Raw genomic sequence first — 11701 nt, 5'->3', positions numbered from 1 at the left:
TCCTCCCCCCGTTGCTCTGGAATTTCGTCCCGAAATTCCGAAGTAGTAGCTTCAGCCTCAGCAGTGGTTGCATTGTTTCCGAATAACTGGGGGTACTTTTCTGTCATCCTGTCTTCGCATTCCCAGGTGTACTCTGGGCCACGTTTGGAGTTCCAACGTACTCGAACAAGAGGGATTCTCTTGTTTTTGAGGACCTTCACATCCCGGTCCGTGATTTCAACTGGTTCCTCGACGAACTGCAACCGCTCGTCGATAGTGAGTTCTTTGAAAGGAACGATAAGGGTCTCATCTGATAGGCACTTCTTCAGATTCGACACGTGAAAGACATTGTGAACTGCCCCGAGTTCAGCTGGTAGGTTCAACTTGTAGGCCACCTTGCCTATTTTCTCAATGATCTCGAATGGTCCGACATACCGCGGATTTAGTTTGCCCCGTTTGCCAAAACGAACCACACCCTTCCAGGGTGAGACTTTTAGTAAAACCCGGTCCCCGACCTGAAATTCCAATGGCTTTCTACGCTTATCCGCGTAGGCTTTCTGACGGTCGCGTGCTGCCGCCATGCGTTGTCGTATCTGTGCTATCTTTTCCGTGGCGTCCACTACAATCTCTGGACCCGTAATCTGACTATCCCCCACCTCTGCCCAACAGAGAGGTGACCGGCATTTACGCCCGTACAATGCCTCGAATGGAGCAGCTTGTATGCTGGTGTGATAACTGTTATTGTATGAGAACTCCACCAAAGGGAGATGCTTTTCCCAGCCGTTGCCGAAATCAATAACGCATGCTCGAAGCATGTCTTCAAGAGTTTGAATCGTTCGCTCAGATAAACAAAAAAATGGTAAGAAGCGTCTTATAAATCTACATAATAAAAGAAGCTAAAAAAATGGTAAGAAGCGTCTTACAACTTTGCACAAGGTTTAGATGAAGATTAAGAAGAAGATTAAGCTTCAAAGTGCTCCTTAATGATCCCTTAAGCTTGTAAGTTTCATGAACCACCTTAAAGTGAGGTTGTAAAGGTTTAAATGTGATGTTTAACAAATGAAAATGAAAATGGAAGGTTGTGGTGGCTTGAAATTGCCGTGAACAAAGAGAGGGGAAAAGGGATCTTGAGTCTTGAAAAGTTATAAGAAAATGGTAAAAAGTAATAGTTTAACACCGGGAGCTATGGTTTTAAAATTTGTTAATTATGCTAGATATTTTGGTCATTAGACGTAATTAGGCAATTAGGGGTTAAAGATAGTTTAGGGTTATAAGTGAGGTCTAATTAGTTTATTAATTTAGTTGGTATAAGTTTTGGATGGTAAAAATACCACTAGTTCGCTCACCGGTTCGACATCGGGCGTTATATGAAAGTTATAGTTTAACACCGGGAGCTATGGTTTTAATTTATCGTCGAGGTTATGGCGTCTATTCAAGGCGTTTACGATGCCAAAATATCGCTCACTAGTTCACTAGATGCTTCGTTTAGGCGTTAAGGTGATAAGAATATTGTTTACTAGTCCGTCGGATAAAAAACGGACAAGTTATGTGAGTTTGCGACATAGCATCGGTAGATTGTGTTTCGGATATTCCGGTGATTTCTCCAAGCTTAGTTAAGGTGTAAAATATTATTTACAAGTTCTACAGACACTAAAATGATGTATTTTAGTGTTGCGGACAATTTATTTTTGTGACAGTTTTGGCGCAGAACGGACAAAGTGCATTTATAGGCGTTTACCGGAAAGTTAAGGTGTTTTAGTGATTAGGGTCCCTAGTTGGGGATTTTTATTCGTGTTTCATCTATGAAATGCGTTCATGCCCTTCGTCGCTCGTTCAGACAGTTTTCGGAACTTGCTGGCATGAATAGTGTGTTCAGGTGAATAGTGTTTTCAGCATTTTGCCAACATATTAAGACATAGTTTGTAGTTTTCTCGTGACGTGGCTATTGTATTAATGTTGTTTGACATATATGACCATGTCCTCTGATTGCTAGACTTTATACGACCTAAACATGCAATAATTAAATTGTAATGAACGTAATTAAACGTTAATTCAAGTGTTTAAGTTGTACGGAATTACCGTTATTTTTGCCAGTTGTCACAATAGTAATGTTTATTCTTGTTCTTGGAGTTCATATACATGTTTAAAGTTGTTATTCTTGAATGTTTGATCATAAGTATCTACATGATGTGTTGGAATGCCCATGTAAAGATTATGATTATTAAATCTTGTTAACTTGTTAAGATTGATTCATAGCATGAAACTAGGAATGGTAATTGCTAACATGACTTGAATGATGATTTGAACATGTGTATGGATTCTTGCATTTAGATTTGGAAAGATCAAAGAATGTTTATTTGAATTCTATGGTTTGTGCTTGTGTTAGTATGATGATTTAGGCCAAGAGTGTTATCTAGCATGACCATGCTTGTGGTTCATATCAAGATCAAGATGAAGATGTTACTTACTTGAAACCAAGTTAGGGTGATTAGTGTGTTATTCATATTAGTTTTCCCTAAGTTGTAGAGTTAGGAGTTTTGACAAACAAATAACTCATGATTAAAGATTAACATCAACTTAGCAAGTGAACTTAAAAGAATAATTTTGAAGTGATTAGAATGTTAATTTATTTTAAGTTTTCCTAAGAATTATAAGACTAGAAAGCCTTGATTGGGGACTTAGTTGAAATTAGAGCTTGCATCATCACTAATCCTTCCCCTTGTTGTCATATGTTTGTTAGTGAATACTTAGTTTAAGCAACCTTTCTTAGATATTGTTATTTTTTCGAATATTTAGTAGTTTATTTATTTGCATGTTAAATTAGAAAAACCAAACCCGTTAATTGAAAAAGCTTTAAAGTAACAAAAGTTTAGTATTGAGACATCGCGTCCATGGATTGATATCCGGTTCTTGCCGATAAACTACATTACCACTCGACGGGTACACTTACCCTTTTGTGTGTGTAGTTTAGTTCTTAGGTGAAAATCATTTTAAAACTAAATTTGTGTGAAGGAAAATTCATTTATAAAAATATATTTAATTCACGCTCATCAAGTTTTTGGCGTCGTTGCCGGGGACGCAGGTTTTCTTGAGAACGATTCGAGTTACTTATTTAGCCATTGTGAAAAGTGTATAAAGTTTTTGTCTACTTGTTTTATTTGCCTTTGCATGCTTATTTGAAAAAAAAAAATGATTATTTGCTAGTTGTTTTTGTTGATGTGTGTGTATATATATATATATATATATATAGTGCATTGTGCTCCTCCTTATTCCCTACAGGTTGTGCATGTCCTCAACCCCCGTTGCTGAAATCGTTGAGCTTTCATCGGAGCTGGAGCGCAATCTTCATCGGAGACTGCGGGAGCGGCCCGCGTGGTAGCCGAGACGATCGAGGTAGACGCGGCGGGAGGCGACAAATTCTACGAGGTTCGTGTAGATATGGCGAACGAACAGGAGACGAGGATCTTAAATGAAATAGGAAAACCGTCACTCGATGGTTTACCTGCGAGCATCAATGCACCAATAATCAATAATAATTTCGAGATCAAATCTGGCACCATATCGATGTTGCAGAATGCGGTGCAATTTTATGGCAAGGATCATGAGGATCCTAGTGTCCACATCACGGGTTTTCTGGAGGTTTATGCCACGTTTAGGATTTGTGATGCATCATCAGATGCTATACGCCTTTGGCTTTTTCCATTTTCTCTACGGGATGGAGCCAAAGAGTGGCTTCTTTCACTTCCGGCTGGATCTATCACTACATCGAATCAATTAGCTGAGAAGTTACTTCAGAAATATTTCCCTCCAGAGAAAACAGTTCGGTTGAGAACCAAGATTATCAGCTTTCGTCAGGACGAGGATGAGTCCCTTTACAAGGCGTGGTTGCGTTTTAAAGAGCTTATGAGAAAGGTCCTAGATCATGGGCTACCCAAGTGGCAACAATGTCAGATCTTCTACCATGATTTGGATAGTCAGGGACAGATGATAGTTGATACATACTTGGGTGGAGACATTGGCACGAAAAATGCCACCGAGGCATTTGAGATTCTAGAGAGATGTGCCACGAAGAATCGAACACAGCAGCCACCGAGGGGGAAGAGTTCTCGACAGGGAGTTCATCATGTGGACGACTTCACAGCTATGACAGCACGTATGGATGCCTTATCTTCGAAATTTGATCGAGTGATGGAGATGCACTCGAGTGGTTCTTCGATTGGGGGAGCATACCATGTAGGCGATTTTCCGACGGGAGAGATGTCACACGAGCATGTTGATTTCATGGGAAACCAATACCGTCCTCAGAATAATCCCTACAGCAATACTTATAATCCGGGGTGGAAGAATCACCCAAATTTCAGTTGGAAGCCTGACGCTTCTAATCAGCATCCACCCGGATTTGCTCCACGTCCCACAACTCCAGCTCAAGGAGCATATGGTCCACCTCAACCTCAGCAGACACCTTCCATTAGCAAACCTAGTGTTCATGATATGCTTAGTCAAATCTAAGCTGGTCAAAACACTCAAAAGGTCGAGAATGAGAAGTGTTTTAGAGAGTATGATGGTCGTTTCGCGAGGCATGAGAGTGATATGAGAAGCCAAAAGGCTTCCATGAAGGCCATTGAAAACTAAGTTGGCCAGATTGCCAAGATGTTTTCTGAAAGACAACAGGGGGTCCTTCCGAGCAACACAGAGCCTAATCCAAATGCTACTGCGAAGGCCATCACTTTGAGAAGCGGCAAGACCGCTGAGCCCATCACTCCGGCAGCTCAATCAAAGCCGGTTGATGATGAGATTATTGAGGATACTGCAACTGAGTCTCCGGGTGAGGTGTAACTGAGGCGAGCACCAGCAAGTAAAACACGACCCAAGGAGCCAATGAGAGAGTATGTCCCTCCCATTCCATACCCGGAGAGGTTGAAGAAACAGAAAATGAAAAAACACTATGGTAAATTCCTTGAGCTTTTTAAGCAACTTCATATAAATTTACCATTTGTCGAGGCACTTGCTCAAATGCCTAAGTATGCCAATTTTCTGAAGGATATTTTATCTAACAAAAAGAAACTTGAGGAGCTTTCGTAGGTGACCTTGAATGAGAAGTGTTCAGCGGTTCTTCAGAACAAACTACCGAAGAAGATGAATGATCCTGGGAGTTTCACTATCCCGTGTTTGATTGGTTGTTTGTCGGTCAGCAATGCATTAGCTGATCTTAGAGCTAGCATAAACCTCATGCCATATGCGGTTTTTGCTAAGCTAAACTTGGGAGAGCCCAGGCTGACTCGAATGAGCATTCAGCTAGCTGACCATTCAGTGAAGTACCCTCGAGGTATAGTTGAGAATATGCTGGTGAAAATCGACAAGTTTGTCTTTCCTATCAAGTTTGTGATTTTAGACATGTACGAGGACAAAATTGTTCCACTTATCTTAGGACGCCCATTCCTAGCCATTGTGAGAGCCTTGATTGATGTCTGCACCGGTAGACTTACTCTTAGGGTTGATGATGAGGAGGTTACCTTTGATATTGGGAAATCCATGCAACACTCACAAAGTCAGGATGATACACTCTACTTCATTGAGACTATCGATACATAGGTGGGTGATCATCTCCATGATACATTTGAGGAGGATGTTGTGGACACACAGCTGCTAGGAGGGGAGACTTTTGGTTCGCCTAGTGTGGACCGATTAGTTGAGGAGATGACCTGTCTGATAGGTCACACGTCTCCCCCGTGTCCCCAGGTTTTTGAGGTTGCGGATCACGTTGCTGAGCCTAAAGCACGCCCTTCTATTGAGGATCCACCTTCGGTTGAGCTTAAGGATCTTCCGGATCATTTGGAGTATGCTTTCTTGGAGGGTGAGACTCATTTGTCTGTTATCATTTCGGCTGGATTGTCGGGAGAAGAGAAGGATCGATTGCTTGAAATCTTGAAGCGGTATAAAAAGGTGATCGCTTGGAAGATTATGGATATAAAAGGGATTAATCCATCCTTTTGTACCCATAAGATCTTGATGGAGGAGGACTTTAAACCTTTGGTACAGCATCAAAGGCGCTTGAACCTCAACATGCAGGAGGGTGTGAAGAAAGAGGTCAACAAACTACTTGATGCAAGTTTGATATATTCGATCTCAGATTCACCATGTGTTAGCCCTGTACAGGTAGTCCTGAAGAAAGGAGAAATGACAGTGGTGACTAATGAGAAAAACAAGTTGATTCCTACTCGTACTGTCACCGGATGGAGAGTTTCCATTGACTACCTGATCGGAGTGTCGCGCTCCGGTCAAAGATAATATTTATATGCCCTAATTACCCTTAACAAATAGCTAGTGGTAGCAAGGGGTCGAACCACGAAGAGTATGTGGTTTGCGAATGGATTTTGAATGAAATGAAGGTAATGTCACTTTTATGAAGCTTGCTATCTTGTTTTTGTATATTTTTGATTGAGTTGAAGATGTAAAATTATGACTACAAAAAAAACAAACAATTAAAATGATGTAAATAAAAGTTTTGACAAGATAGAGAAAACAAGGTTCACTCCCGGTTCGGTTATTGCAATCCTAGGGTTCCTACACGTTTTAAATTTAATTCACTTGAATATGTTATTAACGGATTTCTATCATCAAAGCTTAGGTGCCAATTGTTATCAACGCATACACGGACTACAATGCACTTCGTTACTTCGGACAAATAAAACCTTTTGAATGACAAGGCATAATTGCACAAACTTATTTCGCAAAGTCAAATTTCATAACTCACTCGACAATTCACAAATATAGTTCAAATGCAAGACAATTGTCAATCAATTCAAATACAATTCAAGTTGTCACAAAATCAAACTAAACATTGTTCAAACCCTTAGACTTACAATAACCTACACCGGGGTGAAACCTCCAAGAAACTAGCCGCTCATGGTGTAAACGGCACAATCAATGGATGCACAAGACTTCGATTGGATCATCTTGAAGCTTGAGGATGGATGGTGGAATGGTTAGGGTTTTGGGAACGGTTGGTGATGATGGATGGATTGAAGGTGAAGAATGGTTGTGATGGTGATGAACTAGGGTTTTGATTCGGATGGTGATTCGGGTTATTCAGAGGATGGAGTATGGATTGGGGATGAAGTGGGAGTGAAGGATGATGATAATTGGCTCCCAGAATGTTTTTCAAACTCCAAAAATGTTGTAACTCCCGTAATGAATGAGCTTGGACCACTAGAAGTCGAAAATAAACCCCCAAATGCAAAAATTCGCGTTTCACAAAACTACCACCCGTCGCCGACGGGCCTGACCCCGTCGCCGACGGGTCCCCAAAATTCCTCTTTTGGCCGACGGCCTAATCACCTGTATACGGGGATTTCAGCTTACGGGCATATCCAAGGGGCGTCGCCGACGGCCTGGACCCCGTCGCCGACGGCCCCTTAAAAACCAACATTTTGATTTTCGCTCTTGCACTTCCGGTTGATCCGTAACGCGTTCCGATGTTCCGTTTTTCAATCCGATGACCCGTAAAGCTCCCGAAAAGCTCCTTAAACTTCATCAAACCTGCAAAACACATTCTTGATTAAAAGTAGGCTATTCGAAACTAAAACTCACGTAAAAACGTTAAGTTAAACAATTACAAGCACCGGTTTTCACCCACGTATCACATCCCCACACTTGTCTTTTGCTTGCCCTCAAGCAAATCTGTTTTTCACTTTCACGTGGGTCAAACAAAGAATATACATCCCATTCCCGAGACAAAGGTTAAGGTCTAATGTCATACAAAAGTTCAAACTCTTCACAATATTCAAAGTATTTAACGGTGACGTGCTTTAGATACACAAATGGTTACCCAAGATTAACCCGCCCGTAAAACTAACAAATCATGCATATCCCTCACAATGTGCTCTCCACTCGGCTTAAAGTTTGCTAACATATGTAATGTGTTAGCTTTTCAACAGTTAATCGCTCAAAACCAAATAGAACACGTACCCGCATAGGCTTGCAACTCAATCATTCTCCACTATTGAACACAAATACTAAGCACAAGTCAAAAGGTCTTTGAAGGGTTGTAACGGGGCTAGGCGAAGGGTAGGAATAGGATATTTTTAAATGGCTATGGTGATGAGAAATTCGAATTTTATTACCAAAGACTATCCTAAACAAAAGCAAACTATAAACATCCAACATGGGCAAAAACTTTCGCCTTTTATTCAACCACTACTAACACATCTTTTTTGTGGTTTTCTCACTGCTTTTTCATTCTTTTTCGCAATATTTTCTGATTTTTCTCTTTTTTTTTTTTTTTTTTATTTCACATATAAACCACAACAAATAATCCTAAAATCGAATTTCCATCACATGGGTTTAAAAGAAAACGGTCTATGGTTATGGGCTATAGGGTAGTCAAATGAAAGGTTTAGGCTCGAAGTGGGCGACTAAGGGATTTATTCGGGTAAAAGTTAGCAAATGGTGTAAAAGAAAAAGGGTTACCTAATGCCTTAATCATTCTCGTGCTTGTATTCGGTCTATAGTCTCGAATGTATCAAAAGTTGCAAGTTCTACAATACGCGACTAATGGCCCACTCAACAAAGAAACATGTAAATGTAAATCTATGATGTAGAAAGGCTCAAATCTCACGTATAAGGGTATGATATGTGATATGCATATATTGCTAGTTTCTTAGGCGAATTATTCTCAAATAACCACCCACTAAATACCCGACTTGTTATTAATTCGAACTTGACCATGACAAAAGACCAAATGGGTTGTGACATCCCTCGTTGACTTAGTTACTTGTGCTTTTAAGATCGCTTTTGAAACAAGAAATTTTTTTTGAAAAATTTTTGAAATTTTCCCCCATCCCCACACTTGAAGTATACATTGTCCTCAATGTGTAGTGTTTAAATGAACGGGTCAAAATCGAAAATTTTTACTACTCCCCCATCCCCACACTTGAGGTCAACATTGTCCTCAATGTGTAAGAACTAGAGTTTTTTTTTTTAAAACGCACAAGGGATGTGACACGGCTAACCTCCCAAAATTTCACCCCGGAAAATAGAATACAAAATACAATCCACTTATTTTCTAACTAAAGAAAAATCAAAGGTAAAAAGAAACGTATGCACCTGGTTTTTTCATTAGTTCCTCGTGTGCTCTTCATCTTTTCAACCAAGCAGTTGTCTCACGAACATAATGTACCTACAAATCTTAACCCTTGTGTAGAAGCATGCTTCTCACAACCATCAAAATTTGTTAATTACCTAGTTCTACCACTTTTATGAAATTATTACCAAGCCATACGTTATTGTACCTTTGACTTTATGTGGAAAATGTTTTACAACAACAATAAACCTAACTCACTTTCGTAGGAATCACGGTTGCATTTAGCTTATGCAACAAGCCCTTTTAAACCCCCCAATAGCTTGGGAGGACGAGAGGTCTCGTGAGGGTTATATAGGGAACACACCCACAACGTTCATTTAACTACTAAAAAAAACAAAATTGTACAACAACAACAATACTAACTAAACTACGGAAAACACTAAAACGAAATGCGAAATAAAATATACAACAACAATTAACTTACCACCTCATGGTGGTCGAATGGCATGCTTGCCGTCCACGAGCTCCTCAAAATCACCCACCGGTGATTCGTACCATTTGTTGCCAAACGGTCCAAACTTCCTCACTTCCTCTTCCTTCTTCTTTTCTTGAGGCGACTTCTTCGCCTTCTTCTTCTTGACCGGTTTCTTCTTTGGTTCTCCAAACCTACCAACCATAGCACACACCTTTTTGTTTGGATTCATGTCCTTTTTAGGACACTTATCCTCACCGAGCGGGTTAGTGAAATTTGGAAAAACATTTAAATTTAATTCCCGGTCCCCAAACTTCATGCTTACCGTTCCCGTTGCACAATTTATTATGGCATTAGCAGTTGCCAGGAACGGCCTACCCAGTATGACTGTCGGTTGGGTGTCCCCAACACACCCAACATAGTCTACTACCAAAAAGTCAACTGGGTAGTAGCAATCATCCACCTTAACTATCACATCCTCCACCATCCCCCTTGGATGCGTGGGAGTCTGATCTGCCAATACCACGGGAGTATCAAAATTTTTTAATGGACCAAAATCATATTGGTCATACAAACTCCCGGGCAAGATGCTCACACAAGCTCCAAGATCTAGGAGCGCCCTCTCAATTTTAAATGTTCCAATTTGAATTGGAATAAGAGGATCTCCCGGATCTTGAGCTTTTGGGGGAAGGGCACTCGATAAAACGGCACTCACATGAGATATCAAATCAACCGGTTTGGGTAATTTGTTGTGTCGTTTTTCAATGCTTAACTCCTTTAAGCATTCCACATGAGCCGGAACCTTTTTAATGTCATCTAGTAACGGTAAATTAATTTTAGCTTGCTTAAAATTTTCCCACCCCTCGTCCTTCGGTGGGAACCGTTCTTCACTCTTCGATGCATTAAGAAAGTTAAGTTGATTTAAACAATTTTCACAAAAAGAATTTTTAGTTACGTTTTCATTTTTACTTTGTGAAATCGTTTCGTGTTCATTTTCACTTTCCGGCTCCTCACCTATATTTTCCACTACACCATCAACGAATTGTGGTGGTGAAATGCTTTCAACACTACAAACTTCATCATTTAAAAGAATACTTACCGCGCTAACGCGTGCATCCCTCACGTTGCTTGTGTTAAAACCTTGATGCTTCGGATTCACTGTAGTGTCACTTGGAAGCTTTCCCATGCTTCCCCTTATTTGAGCCACTTCTTCCGCTAGTTGACCCACTTGTTTCGCCAATGACTCGTGTGCTTTGTCTCGAATCTCATTCTCCTTCTTGGATTCTTGCATCATCGAAAGCATCACATCCATCTTTGTATTCAAGTCATTACCACCGGTTTGGTTGTTTGACCCACTTCCGTTACCGCCTTGATTGTTGTAATTCTTTTGGTGCCCACCTTGGTACCCTTGGTTGTAATTCCGTTGGTAGCCTCCTTGGTTACCACCTTGGCGGTTTTGGTATGATGACCCGCTTCCTCCTTGGTTACCCGATTGGAAATTCGGGTTCATTTGGTTTGAAGCATCACCATACCGAAAGTTGGGGTGATTTCTCAAACCCGGATGGTAAGTGTTGGAGTTCATGTCATATTGCTTCCTATCTCCATACACTTGATTGACTTCTTCGGTGTAACCGCTCGAACCCATTGAACATTGCTCGGTGCTATGTCCAATATCACCACAATCCTCACACACTTCGAATCGAACCGCGTTCACCTCTTTCTTCTTTTTCAATTGAGCTATTTCCCTCTCTAAGGAGGAAATCCTATCCTTGGAATCGAGATCGGGAAGTGACCGGGAAACTGGATGCCTTTTTGCTCTATCGGCCGATTCTTTTTGCTTGGACCGTTTACTCATCCTCTCCAAGAATTCCCAATCGTCATCCTCATGGTTGCTCAAGAGTGTACCATTGCTTGTCGTTTCAAGCCGATTCCAAGTCGCATCATCTAAACCCCGTACGAAACATTTCACCAATTCCCACTTTTCTATTTGGTGATGTGGGCATCTCCTCATTAGTTCTTTGAATCGGGTGAATGCTTCATGTAAAGGTTCACTTGAAAGTTGACGAAATGACCGAATTTCATCCCTAGCATCATCGGTCTTGGCCATGGAATAGTACTCATCCAAAAACACTTGTTGCATCTGTTCCCAAGTTCGAATACTATTGGCC

At 40.8% G+C, this 11701-nt stretch overlaps 2 protein-coding genes across 2 annotated transcripts; one reads left to right on the top strand and one right to left on the bottom strand.

The window, feature by feature from the left end:
- Positions 1-3417: 3417 nt before the first annotated feature.
- LOC110888872 lies at positions 3418-4488 on the top strand. The gene has a single exon (XM_022136371.1). It carries the CDS (start codon positions 3418-3420, stop codon positions 4486-4488), a length of 1071 nt encoding a protein of 356 aa, XP_021992063.1.
- A 5061-nt stretch (positions 4489-9549) lies between these two features.
- LOC110888873 lies at positions 9550-10845 on the bottom strand. The gene has a single exon (XM_022136372.1). The coding sequence runs from the start codon at positions 10843-10845 to the stop codon at positions 9550-9552; it is 1296 nt and encodes a 431-aa protein (XP_021992064.1).
- Between the last annotated feature and the right edge of the window lie 856 nt (positions 10846-11701).

This window comes from Helianthus annuus, chromosome 11 (genome assembly GCF_002127325.2).
Source record: "Helianthus annuus cultivar XRQ/B chromosome 11, HanXRQr2.0-SUNRISE, whole genome shotgun sequence".
NCBI lineage: Eukaryota > Viridiplantae > Streptophyta > Magnoliopsida > Asterales > Asteraceae > Helianthus > Helianthus annuus.
This window is presented reverse-complemented; position numbering and strand designations above follow the sequence as displayed.

Coding starts and splice junctions, on each gene's coding strand:
- LOC110888872 (XM_022136371.1), top strand. CDS start 3,418: ATGGCGAACGAACAGGAGACGAGGATCTTAAATGAAATAGGAAAACCG.
- LOC110888873 (XM_022136372.1), bottom strand. CDS start 10,845: ATGGATGTGATGCTTTCGATGATGCAAGAATCCAAGAAGGAGAATGAG.